Source organism: Ceratina calcarata, unplaced genomic scaffold, assembly GCF_001652005.2.
Source record: "Ceratina calcarata isolate Rehan_Ccalc_2016 unplaced genomic scaffold, ASM165200v1 scaffold329.2, whole genome shotgun sequence".
Lineage (NCBI taxonomy): Eukaryota > Metazoa > Arthropoda > Insecta > Hymenoptera > Apidae > Ceratina > Ceratina calcarata.
Window position 1 is genome coordinate 83,533 of NW_017155624.1, and position 18,447 is coordinate 101,979.

General features: G+C 45.8%; 1 protein-coding gene and 1 long non-coding RNA gene across 6 annotated transcripts in view; one reads left to right on the forward strand and one right to left on the reverse strand.

Annotated features, from left to right (window-relative positions):
- grh (grainy head) overlaps positions 1-18,447 on the forward strand; it is a 104,540-nt gene that overhangs the window by 72,678 nt on the left and 13,415 nt on the right. For all 5 annotated transcript variants that reach the window (XM_018024359.2, XM_026813403.1, XM_026813401.1 and 2 more), the window contains 3 exons: positions 12,198-12,555; positions 13,342-13,725; positions 17,477-17,736. In XM_018024359.2, the coding sequence (XP_017879848.1) occupies positions 12,198-12,555; positions 13,342-13,725; positions 17,477-17,736 (1,002 nt within the window). The remainder of the gene's footprint in view (positions 1-12,197; positions 12,556-13,341; positions 13,726-17,476; positions 17,737-18,447) is intronic.
- The window catches only part of LOC113464314 (uncharacterized), an 89,859-nt gene that overhangs the window by 67,883 nt on the left and 3,529 nt on the right, over positions 1-18,447 (reverse strand). The gene's annotated exons all lie outside the window — the stretch shown is intronic.

Sequence of the window (18,447 nt, forward strand, 5' to 3'; positions counted from 1 at the left end):
AAATAACTGCATTGTGAAAGAATAATGTGTAAAGAAATTTGTCTAAAATTAATTTTTAATATTTTTTATATTATTTACAGTCATATAACAAGTTATTAGTAAATGTTAACAATAAAAAGAATTTACTTCACTTGGGAAAAAAAATAATTTATGCATTATTATTTGTACATTTGCCCAAAAGCAGTCAAAATTACTTCCTTGGGCAATCTAGTGTTAACGAGTAGATTATACGGTCGGTTCAGCATCGACCAGATCCCTAACTCTCCCAATAAAAAATACCAGTTTCTTTCGATGTTCAATTCTTTAATCACACAATAAACGAACGGAAGAGAGAGCGCGTTTAACTGTACGCATCCGTGATCAAGCCTAAAACGCCACCTGTTCGCTAACGATTCATTACGGGAAGCAATTACCGAACGTTAGATTTCCTCCCCGGTAGAAAAAATTACGAAACGTATTCCGCGATAGGAACTATACATTACCCCGCGATTGCATTGCTAATGCAAGAGAATGAAGCGTACCGCGTCGCTGTTGAACCCACTGCATATTAGTACCCGGCGCGGTCTTAAGCGCCGCGACAAAAATCATCGGTTTCCACAGTTGTATACCGCAACGCCTTCCCTCCCGTGATTCACGCACGCGGGAAGATTGTAAACGCGCGATTGAATAAACGCGTTTATGTACGTATGTACATGTAGAAGTCTCCATCGTTTCTGCATCAACGTGTACCTACATATGGGAAGAAAAGAGCTCCCCCGGTGGTCGAGAAACTTTGACGAACCTTTTTTCGCCTCCCCGGAGACGCGTTTTTGTGAATTATTCCGCGACGACATCGCGAATGCTACCTTTTTTTTGGCCTTCGCCAGATGACCGACGATGATCGAAATGTCTCTCGAGGACGGATGCCCGGCGTTCGTGGCTCCCGCGATTAAATTAAACCGAACATATTTTCGTCTCGGCACACTTTTTCCTCGTCAGTCATCATTTTTGGAATTCACAAACAGGTACAGCGATTGTATTAAAAAAAAAATTATCACAGAATCAATTACATCGAGACAAAGCCTGTGTAAGTAAATTAATTGTAAAATTCTTTAGATTATCTTGTCTCTTTCAACTTTATTCACTGTCGAAATTCCACTTTGGAATGAGTGAGCATTAATTAATGAGATCTTTATACTTGTATATAAAGATATCATGATTGTGACGTGGTTTTGGCCATGAGTATAAATTTTCTGTGACCAAGGTGCGTGAAGCGGGGATCAAAGGGTTGCGCGCGTGACGACTGGGTGCATCGGGATAGAACTCGATTAGCGTAGATCGCCAGATAGCCGGCGTGTAAACGTCGCTGAAAACACTTTCAGCGCGGCACGACGCTTTATTAACATCCACGTTTCCCCGTATCGCGATTAATAGTCTCCCGCGCGCATAATTGAGTGCTTGCGGGTAGCATAATTTATCGCGACTCCGCGCTATGTGGAACAATCGCGCACGCGCTCGTTCACGGGAACTTCTCTCGTTTCATAAAACAGTAAGAATCATCATCGACTAGCGGAAATTCATATTGTTTCTCTCCATCTCTCCTTTTTATTCGTTCAACGGTTTTCGTTTACTCCCCTCGGTTATTTCTGCGACTTCGAGATTAATGATAGACGACGACGTCGCTGTCGACGTGCCGGCAGATAGATTTTCTCCGTAAGAGAAATGGATTTATTGTGTAAGTTTATTGCGCTATTACGCGCAATTTATGGCGGCTGGACACGATATTCGTCGGCGTATCTGAAAACTGTTAGCTCATAGGAAATTGCAGTCTGGACATTTTTCTTCGATTCCGTAGTGTCGAGATAAACATTTTCTTTTTGTGAATGTTAATCTCGCGCCACGTCTTTGTTTTTCGTGATAGGAATAATCATCGTGAGATTTAACAAAAATTTATACTTGAAAGACTGGTTACGTCTAACTGGCACTTGGAGATTCAGAAACTGTTAGATCGGTGCTCAAATTTATCAAGCTTAATTGATCAATAAATTCCCGGTACGTTAATGGTGGAACGACATCTTCTCTTAATTTCTAACTTTAAGTTACCGTTCGCATCAATGAACAACTTCTTCAATCTCATGAGAAATGTTCCAAATAAATAACTGTGATTTCCAAGAACGGCGATCAAAACGATGATGTGGAATCATAAAAATTTTCCAATTAACGAAGTGACGAGTAAATAAGTAATAAAAGTGTGGCAGTTGAATATCGCAAACAAATCAGTAATGCATTTTTTACTGTCCGTTCGTAATTAATTTCTCCCTGGGCGAAGGATGAGATCGGGGCGTCGCTCAACCGTGGCGATCGTTCCTTTCGTGCATCGATCACGTCGGCCCGAGCTTCTGTACTCGGACCGGAACGCGTGTGCACTTTTATCGCCGCTGGAAATCGCGGGGTACCAAAAATCGAAATCAGCCCCCGTGACGACCCGCGGCCGACATCGTAAATCTCCGAAGATTCCACTACCGAGATTCCCTCCATCGTACACGGACAGATTGCTAATTCGAAGTTCATAACCAATAGGGCCTCCGTCTCATTCACGGAATAGAAACGGAACCCCGTAGCCTATATTTATATCGACTCGCAACGAGGCTTTCCGGTCCATTTGCTCGGTTTGCAAACTGCGATCGCCCCGTGAGAGAAGCGAGAGTCTCTCTTTACGGATTCGTGACACGGGTGCACCCTCCTCTCTTATTTCGACTCACGGAACGTACCGCTCTCGATCGGTCTCCCTACAGAGAGAGATCGACGGAGAGAGGACCCCACGTCATAAGAAGAGAACCCCGTCCCTTTACCCTTTGCCAACTTTTGATTTATATCGGCCGCTTAGCATATTTTGTAATTTACTGTTGAGAATCCTTAACGTACGAATCCCGTGAGGACGGGAGGAGGGGGGGGGGGCCGCGGCGTCTGCCCAGAGGGCAACGAATGCAGCGAGACGAGAGGAGGCAACAGTGGCATCGGGATCAGTCGTAGTAGTCTCTGCATTGCCACCCCGTAGGGAGAGATGCCGCCCTAATCTTCCCTCGCATCTTCCACCGCGATCTTCCCTCTCCCTCGCGCCGATTTTATCCGACCCGCTATCTGCCGGGTCGTTCCACCTTTCTTGCCTCTCCCGATGGCTCCCGCGGGGTACCGATAGCATCTCGACAATTTGTACGCCGGTGGATCGTTAAAATTGCACGGGAGAGAGACGGTGGCTTAATCCAATTTCATTGTGTCGCGAGTAGGACTCTTTCGATGCGAGTCGTTTCTTCCTCTCGGATGCCTCATAGTCCTTGAATGCTTTTTGCTTCGAGATTTCGTTCTGGGAAGCGGTGTCAACAGACGGGATGATAGTTAAATAAGATAAAACTCGAAGTTACTATTTGAAGTTAGAAGAATTTTTAACAAACGTTGAATTCTTTCTCATAATTGAAATCTTCTTCATCCTCCAAGTTTGAGAAATTACTTCCAATACGATTAGGAACATCAGAGGTTCAAGTTAGAAAGCTCACAGACTTGCAGGGAGTACGAAGAAAAACGGACAGTCGAAAGAAACTTAATCAATCGCAATCGAACTTTCTCCCAAGTTATTGAAGAAAATCTTGGCGACAGCCGGTTCGATTTGTCTTACACTAGGAAAATCACGTTTTTCACATGTTCCGCGACGACGTACGATTTTAACGGTGAAACGTTCATGAATTTCACTGAGACTGATATTACGTATGTCTAACCCAGACCTTGCGTTCGCGGTTAGAGCATGTATAGCGCATATCCTGGCTATTAGCAAACGATGTCCGAACCTGAAGAAAATCTTCACGTTTATTCCCTATCTCGGTGTTCTCCGCAGAATCAAGCGTCGCGATAAATTCGTATACTCTACAGGCTTTCTCAAACAGCGGAAAGTTTATAAACCATCCCGCGACGGTGCTAACTATAGTCGAGGGTTCCGTGCGTTAGCGCAATCTCGGGGACACCGACTGTAAAGTACGTCGAATGCGACGACCCTACGGGTTTTAAATTAATTAAACACCTCGTACAAAATGTTTAACGTCGGAGTACGCAGAAATCTCGTAATGCAACGCGCGATTCATAAATCAAATTAAATATTACAGCGTTTTATGTGAATCCATCTGAACACTCGGCCACGAAGTTTTTCCATCGATTCATTTTTCATGAACACAACGGAAGGGCGAAGAACGTTGCCAGAGAGTGGTAACTCGATTTCAGCGAAACAATAAATTGTCTGCCTTGATAGAATGACGATCGGGGCAGAGAATTGGCGCGGTTGAAATGTGAAAGTCAGTCTCGGAACATTTTGGTACGGATACCGTGATAACGCCGCGGAATTTACGACGCTAGGACAGAGAGAGAGAGAGAGAGAGTGAGAGAGGGACGTCCAGCGCAGCTGTACGAGCTGTATGTGCCGCGAGCAGTACTATGTATTTTAGACACGTTTCCGCGCGTTTTATTTTTCCCCGTTACGTGCTGTACACGATCTATGCTTGATCTCTGGAGCGCGAAGAATGTTTTTCCATTATCCTCATGGCGAGGCAAAGAGACTATCATATAAAAAGGATCGTTCGATTCAGCCTTTTCTCAATGCTCTCAATCAAGATAGATTGTAGAAACGATGGAATCTCGAGGCGCGAACGTAAATTCATTCCACCATAACTGTTTTGACAAAAATTTCGACCCCATTAGCCGGAGCCATAATCCCAACTGCGCGGGACAATGTTCTTAACCGAAAGTAGCCGTGTCCCGAGGATCGAATGGACTTCATCAGGAATGTCCATCTCGCGTGGTATCGCGAGCGGACGGCAGAAGAAGAAGGCGTGAAGCGCGTTACCCTTAACGACGCGAAATTATTATTATCCCGGGCCAGGGGACGGTCCCATTAAAGTTTTGCCGTGCGCGAGCGCGAGCGGCAAAAGTTCGTGAGCGAGCTTCGCTCGTGAAAGATAATGTCGAACCGCGGAGGGCTGCGGGCTGTTACGTGCGTGGCACACCGCGAGTCCGAAAGTCACTTATGGCGCGCCACGGGGTTGCAGCGTCGGCGTACGATTTCACAGCAAGCCGCCACCATAAAGCCGGCTACGCTCGCCGGCAGATCGCCGTTTTAATCTAAACGCCCGTGACCGTAAGTGACAACCGCGATACTCGCGACCCTCCGACACCGGAACGAAGGAAATGAGCGGCGATATCCGCGATTCAACTGTCCTGAGATAGATACATACGTATTCGAGGGAAAACGAATCAGGAATTCCAAAGTTATATTTCGTAGAAACATAAATTCTGAATGACGAACGACCCCTGATTTATAAAGAGAAACAATTGATCGAAAGAGCTTTAAACGCATCGGCTGCGTAGGTTGCGCAATTTAACGGTGGTTAAAGTTCATGTTTCCAAGGATTAGAAACTGAAGTATCGTGCGGACGTATCGATATTGTTGCCACGTTCGACGACAGTATTTTAATCGTTTCTCGCAATCCGACTGGCTGGTGCGGAGGTTTTTGTCGGTTCATTCTACTCGACACGCGATAGCGTATCATTACGTCTTACTCGCATACATATTAACACGAGGGATGCATTACGCGTTGAGAAATGGAATTCGAACCGCGGCCGTTCGCTCGCGGTGGATTTCATTTCGCTTCGCGCTTTGCGTTTCCTGTCGTTCGCCGATAATAACATTGTCTACGTCCGTCCGCTCGAATTGATCAATCTAGCACGCTTTACGGAACCCGTTCCCTCTCGCTCTCCTCTATCAAAGTCGAATTTAACAAAATGGATCTGGAACATTGAGAGCCGTTTCGTTTTATTCTTATCTCCGTAATGGAAATGATCGGCCGACGGTTTTTGCGCCGAGACGCAGGAAATTGGTATTATTTCAACGCGATGTACAAACTCTCATTCCCCTGTCAGAAAAATCAACAATCTGAATTGTTCCCATGATACGAAGAATTAATTCAACCGCGGTTTCTCTTTGCCAATTAAAAAAAATTTCGCCATTCCTGTTTCATAATTTCCAAGTAGAGAAGACCCGTTTAAAATGTGCATCACGAACGAACGCGTTAAAACGAGACCTGCTTTATTATCCCGAGTCACCGTGTGAAAGAAACGGCATGTCGGTCACGTTGTAACGGCCATTAAAAGGTCGACTTTTGACAAAGACGGCCGAGTCGCGGCACGGTTCGCAATGACTGACCGCCTAGCCGGTGTCACTTTTTATTGCGCCGCTCGGTTATCATTACACAGGAATCTTATAAAAACCGATGCCATTGTACACGTACTTGCGTACGTATATAGCAACGCGTCTATTTTCAGTAGCACGTGAATCATCCAAGAAGAGATAGCTATTACACTGTGTCGTTTCTTGCTTCGTCTTTGAAAATTGTATATAAAGTACGTTATCCTCCTAGACTCGTGTTATCGATTCCACGTCAGATCGCGAAATTAATTTAATTTTAAAAACGAAAGAGGCAAATAATGATATTTAAAACGAATTAAATAACCAAAGCCTAAAAGTTCTTGACAAAGAAACTAGGACCACGAGGGAATGCTAAAAACTTGGTAAAAAGCTAGAAACGACGAGCTCGTGTCGCCCCTTCCACCGTGGCTGGACGAGGGACGTGTATCGTGGGCTTAACTCCTTATTACGCGTCTCGCCGGGCTTGTTATCGTTACGCGGAGATCAGTTGACTACGAGGAACCTGGCGTGCCTACTACAAGGTTGGCCTCTGACCCAGTTGACGAGAGGGCCCCGTGTCACGTCGTAAAACGAAACGGGGGCCCCGCGGGGGTAACCAGAATCGAGCCGCCGGGACGAGTGCCACGGCCCGTTCTCGCTGTCTACCGGTGCTTTATGCCCGACACGTAACGCGAGCGCGTTCCCCTTTTATTTGAATTTATGGCCACAAAACGCCGTAAACGTTTCTTCCTCCTTCTTCTGCTGCAACTACACCCGCGCGTCTCGTTTTTACCTTTTCGCTTCGGCCGCGCGCGACTCATCGTCGTGTCTCCGGCTGCCAAGTAAAACTGGACTAGATCCGGAAATCCGGTTTTATGGACCCTAGGGGGACGCGCGAGCGTAATCGTCGGAGAAGCTGGAGAACTTCATTATTGTGGATAGGAGGAAGGCTATTACGACGAAGCGTGAGATGGCCGAGATAAGAATTTGTTGGACTGTGCTCAATGGGGATGAACGTTCCTGTGTTTGAAGAGAAGGTCGAGTTGATACGTTGCTCCAGTTTGGTTGATTAATATCTGGATGGATAGAACGGAATTTGCTTCGAAGCGACAAAGACGTGCCGCGTTCCCTTGGCCGTCGTTAATTATCTCGAACGGAACGAGCTCGCGAAATAATTCCGGTTCTCAAGCCTCATTGTCGAGGTTAACAGTCTTCCTGTTCTGCGACGGTGAGTCCGGTTCTCGCGAGTTCGGGTCGAACGGCAATCACAGCCGGATCAACCCTTGCGAAAACGCGTTCGCGTCGTGCTACACGACTCGCGCGAGATCGAGCGACAGGCGACGCGACGTGTCAAGTGCGCTTTTGACCCTGTAATCTCTATAGCTGGTTCTTCAAGTCCAGCGTTGATGGCTAGACCGAGACAATTCCCGAGAGCAAAAATCGCGTGCTTGACGATTGGCGACTCTAGCGTTAACGGAATAGTCGAGGTAATAAAAAGAAAGTAGAGAGAGAAAATTTTAACGAAGCTAGAGATAATGCGTTTCTGTAAGAAAGGAATTTGCGAACGAGTGCCGGAGGAAATTCTTAAACATATTTGTTCACTCTATTTATCTCATCCACGCCCAGTCGAGATCAAAAAAGGAAAATGAAACAGAAGTCACGCACTAAGATCGTGATCTAGAAAAGCACAGGCTATCTAGGCATGTCCAACATATCAAACTTATTCGTCCTCTTCCACGAATAGGGCAACGCGTTTCGAGGAAATTACATGATGAACAACGTTCTATCCTATATTTTGATATTACAGACATGGAAACCTGCCATTAAGATCACAATCCCGGAGAAACATTACAGAGATAGATTCGCATTGGAATCAAGATCCCCGAAAGCATCAGGCAACGTGTCTTACATACTGAACCTCCTAACCCCCTCCCTCCCCCTCCCCCCGAAACTTTCTTAAACTTCTTCCTGGAACACGATACGCTTCGGATAAAAAAGATCCTATAGAAATAAATAATTCCCGTATCTCTCTTTTCACCAACGTGCCAATTCTACCAAGATCACGCCCTATAATTGCAACGTCGCCTGTTCTGTTCTCCACAACTTCGCTCTTGTCGATCTCGGCTCTGTTTTGCTCATCAGTGGTCCAAAAGGGAAGCTGCGAGAGGCGCGAGGAGAGAACCGGCAGAAGCCCGGACCACGTCCACGCATCTTGCATTTAAATTCGCCGAGTAGAACGTCGAAAAACCTACATATGCATACCGCATACTCGCGTGGCGCGTGCTGCGCGCACAGGTGACGTGCGTGCGTGCTCGCCGAGGCAAAAAGCCCGCCGCGACGTGTCTCGATGATCGCGTCACGTTGAAAAAAACCGGCAAAAGGAAAAAGAAAAAAAGAAGAGAAAAGGAACCACAGCCGGTCCTGACAATAATAATCGAAACGAGTGACCCGGCCAGCCGGTATAGCGCCAGACACCCGCGGGACCTGTATTTCGAGTTCGAAGCAGGTCCTCCGGCACGCACGCTCCTTCCGATACGCCCGATTTCCGGTTTACCAAACGACCGGTTCCGGTTCCCAAACTGGTACCTACCGTAAGCTCGGCCTAACCTTTGTAGGACCGAACAACCCCCGCGGCTTTTTAATGATACCCATCACTTTAATGGAACATGTTTATACTGTATTTAGTGACTTTTGAATACTTGAATGAATTATACGATGTAATATACGACAAAAAATTCCACTGGGATTTGATGAAGTTTCGTACTCAAAAGAGAATAGAAATTTAATTTCTGTATCGTTCTTAAATTTTTTCTAAAGAACAGAGATTAGACATTTCGCAATGTTTCCACGAGCATACGGATTTCCCAGAACCTCTAATATCCCGTATTTCCCGTCGACCATGCAAACGCCGCGGTCGCGCGAATCCACCAGCCAGACAGTGACCCTTCGACGTTGACCTGGCGACCTCGAAGCCTCGCGCGGTGCGTCCGTCTTGTCGTGGATAACGCTGCACCGTAAACGCGTAATTGCCTGTTTTGCGCGTACACGCAACGCGAAGCGTACGGTAAACGCACAGGTTGCGTAGCAAAAACGGCGCGGCCGTGTAACGTTACGTGGAATAATTTGCTCGTGCCTCCGTGCGTACCGGGAAATTCATAGATTCGCGGGAAACCGGCTTGAAAACTGCCATAAACGACTCATAGAATCACGATCCATATTTCTCATTCACAAATCCGAAGCTTGAAACTCCGCCTTATCAGTTCAATTATGAACCATATCTGATTGAAACGATAAATAGAGATGGAAATCGAGGATTTAAACAAAACAGAAATATAGTACTTAATCGTCTCATGAATTCCTACCAGGAACTTACGGCAACGTGATTATTATAATAGTTATATTATAACGGGTCGTCTTAAGTACACAGTTTCAAGCATAAACATTTTACGATGAGCACGGTTTATAAATTATTAAAATAGGAGGAAGAAATTGAAATATCCTAACGCTGAATGTAATCAAAATTTACTTGAGAATCGTGTTAAGCTTTACGGTACATAAGTATGAGAATACTATAATAATATTTTTCTTTACGTTAAAGAACTTTTGTTCATCGTCTCTAAGAATGCAACAGGTTCTATTCTTCGGATTAGGAAATATTAAAAATCATCAGTCTGTTAAATAAAATATTCTCAAGGATTAACACGTCAGTGTTTATCCATAAAACCCGTCATCGAATCCCGTCCCAGGATACGTACTAAAAATGCATAGAAGCAACGGAGTCGTACATATAAATCCCTGAGCTGATTCGCGATCTCCATGAATCTGTTCGAACACCAGGGATTAGCATGGCATTAACCGCGAGGCACGGAACGAATGCGCGTCTCGACGCAACTCTACGGTGAATGTCGGGGATCCATTTCACGTAAGCCGAATTCATGAGGCGCGGCGCGGCGTCGCCTCCGGTTATGAGACGCAGCTTCCCGACGCGGAAAGGGCAACACAGAATGCGTGCTCCTGTTCTTCACGGGGTTCACCGGTCGTTTTCCCTGTGCGCTCCTGTCCGCGCCTCTTCAGGCACAAGTGTGCCGAGGGCGACGACGCGTCGCGTCTGCTTTTCTATTTTTCTATGCGCGCTCCTTCTCTCGCCTCCGGCGTCACCGTTTCCCCTCGCTGGAGGACTCGCGCAGAGAGAGAGAAGAGGAAGAAGCGAGAGAAGAGCGGAGGAAGGGTTAGACGAGTGAGATCAGGTATCAAGTGTAAAAAAAGAGCCATTGTACGGGAGCATCTGACCGTGGGGTAGGTACCACAGTGGCGATGCTCAAAAGGAGACAGAGAACGCGTGTTTCGTCGATGAGAACGAGAGACGGAGAGAAAATGGAAGCCGAAGATCTGGCCGCGTGGTGCTGCTGGTTGCCACGACACGCCGAGAGGCAAGGACGAGAGCAGGGAATGAAGAAAAGGGAAGGAAAAAAGAATACGCGAGAACGCGAGAGAAGGAGCGAGGCTCTCGTATGCACCGAGAGCGTTGGCAGTTTATAAGGGTCCCCCGTATTGTGGATACGTATTATCATGCTAAATATAACATGTTAACTACTTCGCATAATGCCGGGTCCGCGATCCTCTCGATTCTTCCCCGTACGACCGTTCGGCGAATCGCGTTTCCGCGCCCAGAAAATTTTATTGCCGTCGTCTTCCAAGCAGATGCGACGCGATCCGCTTCTCCGTCGCGTAGCTATACGCATTGAACGCGAGATACGCTCGTCGCGTTCCCAGCAACCCTTGACTCTCTCCTCGATACGAAAACGTTCGTCGAACCAGGGAGAATGAGCTACGTATTTGTTCGGTGGCCTTTCACGGTCCTAAATTATATTCGAGATTTATGATAACCGGAAACACGCGGAATTATTATTATAGGTTCAACAGTCCATCAATATTCGCAGAGATTAGAAAGAAGGAAGCTTTAATAGTTTTTATTTCTCAATTGTCCTTAGAATGATAAAACGATCGTATCGTTCAGTATAATCCATGCATAATTGATAGACAAATAGAAAGGAACGCGTCGACGCTTATCGTTTATATTTAGTAATGATTGGAGACCATTGATATTCACTCGGCGCTTGTCTTTATCTAATTCTTTCTTCTTTTTTTTTTTCTTTTTTCCTGAGAAAAGCCACTGCGTATTGCGAAACAGCCACGCCATAGCCGTTATTGATGAGACACATTACGCATTTATTCGCCGTGACGGACCTTGAAAATCCATGAATTAATTATACCTTGTACGCGATACGAGCGAGAACGTTTCTGCGGCATATGCCCGATGATATCGTCATCGAGGCGCGTGAGATGACAAATGTACCGCAAACATCGCGTTGTCGATTGCGCCTTTTCTTGCGCTACGTCGCGTTGTAAAACTACGGCACACCGTACAATAAATCGCCGCGCTCGTTAGCTAACGCCGTATTAACGTCGTTATAACTTCCCACGGGGCATGGATCCGAGCGATCGTTTTAAACGCAATCGATTTAAGCGAAAGAAAAAGAGAAACGAATAATCCGGCCTGTGATTACGGTATGAGTATATCTACACACCGAAATAGACAGCGGACGAATTGACTTCGATTAACCTTTCGTCGTTCACGTTGAATGAAACAGAAACTATAGTGTAATGTAGTGGCGAGCAAAATCATTCTTGTTCAGTATTCAGTTCAAGCATGCCTGTATTTCAATTCACAAGGTTCGTAGTTTTTCATTCTCCTAAATTCTACAGAGACATTCTACTGATGTTCTTTCTCAATAATAACCAACCAACGTCTCACGACCCATTTACCCTACGAATTCCCTCCGCGAGATGTAAAGAGACGTGGAAAAGGTTTCTGGACGATTCGACACGCGCACTTAGCGCACAGTCGATCGATTCCGAATCGAGCAAAGTCGGTGCGCGTATTACAAAAGGCGAGAGTTTAAAAAGGTCGATTCTCCACGGACTGTTGAAGGGGTGTGATGGGCCAGAAGCTGCTGGTGCAGGAGGCGCCTGGCTCCGGTTCCGGTTCGGCGAATCGTATGGAAGGCGGCGAAGGCGCCGGTGGAGGGGAGCTGCACCACTTCCTCCATCAGTACAACCAACAATCTCACAGTCCGGGACAGAGCCTACAGGGTGGCCTTCCGCTTCCGCTTAGCCCGCAGTCCCTCAGACACGACGGCGGCTCCTCAAGCGCCGGCATCGCCGGAGTTAAAAGAGAACCCGAGGACCTGAGCTCGTCGAGGGGTGGTCAACAGTCCAGCAAAAGACACAAGCAAGCGGAGAGTCCCACGCCACCGGGGATGTACCATCATCATCAACATCAACTACAGGTAAGATTCGCTAACATTCTCCGTATACAACTCTTAAGGAACATTTGGAACTTCTTCGACAGAGTATTACAGCGTATTAAAAAAAGGTGAAATAGTAGAAGCGATTATACAAATATAATCCTACATGATTATTGTGACGATAATACTCGATATAGTTGACGTTAGATGATAACGCTAAAAGGTTGTAATAGATGATCAGACGAAAAGTATCCGAGTATTTTCTTTCATTTGTATCTCGCGCGTCTCGTCCAATTAGAGGCACCAGTTTAAATATAAATCGCGCCAAAGTCTGACAGAGATTACCGGCTACGTGCCGGTAAATGAGGTAATGTCGAGTAACACTCTGAATTCCGGTCCAATCCTAGCGAACGTGCACGACACAAGCTGTCCTGATAAAACCTATATGACACTATCCTATCTGGACTCCGTCAAGCCAGGTTCCGATCCATTACTATTAAAATACTCGACGCGGCTCGGGACCAATAAAAATCTTGCACATTACCTAGATCTAGATACAAGCCGTAGGCAAATATTGCCTGACTCTGATATTTCCAATATAAACAAGTCTCATTACTCGACTCGATTATGACAAACGTACCTGACGCTATCTAATTCAATCAACCTCGAGACTAATTTTTCATGCAGTTCTATTTTTCCACATATAGATTTTCCAATTAACAAATAATTTATAACTTTACTGGTCTGGACGAGATAGCCCGACATGTTTAATAATTCTACCGTGCATTTCTGCTGATATCAATCGTTAATTACTATGCGAAATCGCAGGTACAACAATACGGCAGTCCCTACGACCCCTACAGCTCGTGCAGTCCTCGGCTTCAGTCAACGGCGTACACGTCGACCTCGGCCACGGGCGCGGCGAACGGCGGCAACCCGAGCGGACTTCACCAGGAGACGACGGCCGTCTACGTAACAGGCGACCAGCTACCACCGTTAGCGTCCTCCGGTTCGTCCTCGTTGTCGACCACGACCGCTTCGTACACGAGGTACGAGGTTGTGCCAAGCTCTTACGCGACGACACACGCGATACGCTCATCCTCTAGCAGCAGCAAAGTCCTGACCGTTGATCTTCCCAGCCCCGACTCCGGGATCGGCGCGGACGCGGTCACACCCAGGCAAGATCATCATCCGCCCACGGCGCTTCATCAGGTTAGTCAAAACCGAACCAGTGATCTCCGATAACGAACAGATAAGAGAACACGAAAGCGACGGTGGTGTGTCTTTTTTTTAATTGTATTCTGGAAGCAATTTTATGATACTATCTATTTGCGAACGATTTAGGAAGGATAATACGATGTAAGTATGTGATAAGATGTAGAAAGATAATATGCAAAATCAGATTTCATATACTTCCATAGGAAGTTTGTTATCGGCGTCGATTCCGCGATCCGTAAATATATTTTGATCATCGTGAACAAATTGATCGAACAACGGCGTGCTCGTTATCGCAGCCCCATCTCGCAGATCATTTTCTGCGCGCACGCTGGAACAGAACTTACACGACCTAGTAACGATTTACATAATCAGCTATGCATATCTATCAGGGATATCGACGCCATTTGTTTGCAGTCGATGAGTATCGCGTAATGGGTGGCACCTATTTCAACGCGTTCGGTGCTCGGAAGGAAAACAAATTGTCCTGTTTTACAGAAAATGCACATAACTTTTAAGAGATCCATGCATCTTCGAGACGCATCTCTTTTATAATTTAAACATGCGGAGTCACGTTCGTAAATTTTCATGCACCGCACGTGCAATAGGTCCTGCATATTCAATTTTTTCTATAAATGTATAAAATGTACGATTCATTGGTAGCATAAATAGAACTCTGTTTAGAAATTTTTCTCACGCAGAAGCAACTAGCGAACGACGAACGGTTCTCCGGTTTTGGTAAAAATCGAATTCCCGGAGGAAGGATTCGCGGAGGGAAATCGCGCGGAAACAATGAATCGAGCCGCGTCGAATCGGTCCGTATCGCGAAGCAAATTGCCGTTGCTCCGGGGGCCAGTTCCTCGCGGGTCTCTCGGCGCATAATTTTCGCGCCCGTCGAAGCCCACCGGTCTGGTCCGGTCCAGTCCCGGTCCGCTCGGTGCCATAAGCGATTCATCACTCCCACGTATTCTCGGTTGTCACGCGTAATCGGCCGCTTCCGGAAACATTAATCGTCGGACGGGGGCAACGGGCGGCTTATCCGCGAGAGTAAGTCATTAGCATTGCGGTTGACATTACGAATTAGAAAGCACACGCGTTCCGTTCTGCTCTGCTTGCACGCGGGCCCGGAAAATAAAAGCGCGGGCTATCGTCTCGTCTGATCTACCTATCACCGGACTCTCCTAATTAAAATATTCATACGCGTATTTCGAGATTACGCAAATTTTTCCAATGATTTTTCCCCATCGGTTATCTTGTCCCAATATTCTTTACATGTATACTTTCTTTATTCGTCTCGCGTAATTTTCGGATAAACTCGGCTGGCGAACGATGACTTCCGCGATGGAGCGGAGAACGCGTTGCGCATTAGACACAGCACGCCAAGAGGCTTGTAATTATGGATTAAATCCCCGACGGTTTTCGCTTGCACGATTGCGTTCCAACCTGCGTGTCTACATACATACACCGTGTAATATTCTCTACGGACTGCGGAGATATCGAGTCGACGCGATAGAATGAAAACTGAATTCCATCAATATATAACAGGACAATTAGTAACAATCGCAAGTAAACATTTTTTATCCGATCTGCATATTTTATCAGAATTTTTTTCTACGCGAGGAACTAAAGCAGTTCGAATTATTAATTGAATTACATATTTCAATATTTAATCACCGTATACATTATATAAAACTGTTTTTAAAAACAAATGAAAATTTCATTTAAGTCGTTATCGTCCGTTGTCGTTTTAATAAGAACAAAGTGAAGAGCAACGATGATCTTGCAATTTCACATTTCTCTACCCGCGCGATAAGCCTGGGATGATAATTACGATTTTGTTTCTCTCTGGGAGGAGGGCTAACTAACATTGCGTGCATTTTACAGTCTCGTGTTTCGGTCGCTTTATTGGTGCAATTTGGGTAATGTATGCAATCGCTAATGGAGCGGAACAAGCTGGCTCCGACAAAGACAAACGTATGCGTAGAATAAGATCAGCATCTTGTTCATTAAAACTCGAGTATAGTATAATGTTCGCCGCGTGTTTAAGTCACTTTAGGTACGCGTCTATTCTTCATGATCGAGAGACCTCGTTTTAATACATTCGACGATAAAAATAACGAATAACTATAATAACGAACCTGTTCCAATCATCGTGCCACGGCAACGCATGGCTAAAAACAGTCGCCAAATCGATTAAAAAGCAGACTGTAAAATGAGAAGGCTCAATCTCGTACAACAGCAGTATATAACCAAACCAATGGTTAAGAATATTTAGAATCGAGACATTTTCAACGTTTCGTAATTTTATGCTACATGCAATCGTAGTTTTCACTATACTTAAGCGATCTTATAATTTCCAACTAAATTGGGTCGTTCACTCGCGTTTTCCCCGTACCGATAAAAATCGAGTATAAAACGAGGAACAAAAAAGGGGCGGTAGATTCGTGATACGAAAACGTACAATCCTTCTTATGAAGAAGCTGAATGTCTGTCCGCGACGATAATCATGAGGCTACGATGTTTGTCGGCAGAGATCACGCGGAATCGAGCAAGAATATTGTCGGCGGCGTACGCAAAAACACGTGGGAACACGTGTACAACGCACGCGTATTGAGCGTCGTGCGAACAGGGAATACATTACCATACAGTATCGAACGCGAATGTATTAAATCGCTGCCGCGTGAGGGATATCGATAAAACAATTCCACCTGGCGCGACGCAATTAGACGAATCGAGCGTACGAGGTATCGAAAAAAAAAAGGATTGATTTTATTTGAAGTAATCGATCGGGCGCGAGCAACTTTGAACCTGTCGTTCGTTTTTTCATCGTGTCTCGCTCGCGATCTCGTTTATTGCTATATAAATTCAATTAGACCGTCGGAGCCGCTGCCCCACGTAATTAGTCGGATCAGGTCGAGGAACGAATGAAATGGACGGAAAAGCGGGGATATCATTACACCCAATTACGGGCCAGGGATAAACCAGTTATCGATTCAACGTTCGGGAGCAACGAGCCGAGGGTTGTTCCGCGGATGGAAAAAATTCGTCGGATGAGATCTTGCCGCTTCTTCGTTTCCGGTTCACGACTCGATGGATAGCTTCCGCGATCCCGGGTCGAGTAACGAGCCGCGGTAACCGCGTTATTTTTCTGGCTACCTACGAGAGTGCACATACTGCACGAGAGAATGAACGCTTATTAAGAAACAAACCACCGATGGTAGCGCGTGCGTCAGGCAATGCTCAATTTTACGAGACCGCAATGGCCTATTCTACTCGCGGACTTCAATCTATTTTCGCTCGAAGCAAAATCTATGGACTGAAACTGACGTATTCTGTACGATGGAAATGCACCGGGTGTAAACTGTTGGAATTATTTACGTGATTTAATAAACTTTGACAACATAAATGCGGTTAATAAAATTGATCAGAATGAAAGTGAATCCAACGTCGGAAACTAACGTAAACATGTAGTTATACACAGATTGGTAAAGTTCATCGAGAACTGCTTGTCGCTCGGATATTGCTAGTTATGCAAGCGGCGTGTGACCCTATCGGTAAAGGGTTAATAATGGAGGAAACGATTTCACGACAGATTTCTGAACCGTGCAATTTCTATTTACGTAGACGTTTCGCGATTAACGATTGGCTGAGTGAGAGTTGGCAGCCACGTACGACTCTTATTTAACCTACTACTGTTTGATTGGACTATGAAAGCGATTAACAGAGAATGTGCTTGTCGTTTGCACAGTCTTCGTTCGACTACACGGAATTGTGTCCCGGCGGAGCCGCGACCGGAACTGCTGTGGTCCTCGAGAGCGGAGCGGTCATCCACCATCAACCGTTGCAGTTGCAACTGCAGCAAAGCCACGCGCAAGCACAGGTGCAACGCGGGGCTTTGGTATCCTCGGCTGCGACCAACCCAAACCCAAATCCAAATCCACCGAGGTCGAGACCGTGGCACGACTTTGGCAGACAGAACGATGCGGACAAAATCCAGATACCAAAAATGTAAGTAACAACCATTTCTGAGTCTTCTCCAAAATAAATTTGCACCGAAGAACTATATGCAATTTTAATTGCGTTACAATTCAAAAATTTCTATCTCTCCTCACTCGAAAGAGACCCTCCCACTTCCTGTCGACAAAAGAGGGAGGGTTCTTGACGAGGACTTTGTCGTTTAACCTACACAGAAGTTATAATAAGGCGGGTAGGCGTCGTCGCCGGTGCGGCGAACAGGAGCAGAAAGGTTCGTAGGCCGTTCACCCGGGCCAGGCTCGGTTATCGGCTTGCATGCGCGCACCGCGGTATCCCGGTTTGTTCTCCATCGGTGAACAACGCGACGGAAAAACGCGGGGAATACGAAACCGACGCGCGTCGTCCAAGATAAAGATAATAGGTCGCCGACGGAAAGCTCGCCGTTTATTCTATAACGATAGGGGGAAAGCTCCCCTCGGATAAGCATAATCGACGTTTCGTTTCGCGGTATTCTATATTTAGAATATATGGTCAGTACCAGGTACTGGAAACTGGAGCCCAAAGTAATTGAAATAATGTTGAGTATCAAGGTTCCAAACAATGTCTTCACACTTCTATTCGGAACTTATAATTTAAGACTGAATCGTTGAGATTCTAATTAAGGATGTATTGGCTGTACAGTTAATCCCAAAAGTTTATGCACTTTAGAAACGCATTTTTTAAAAAGAAATCAGACGTCGGAAG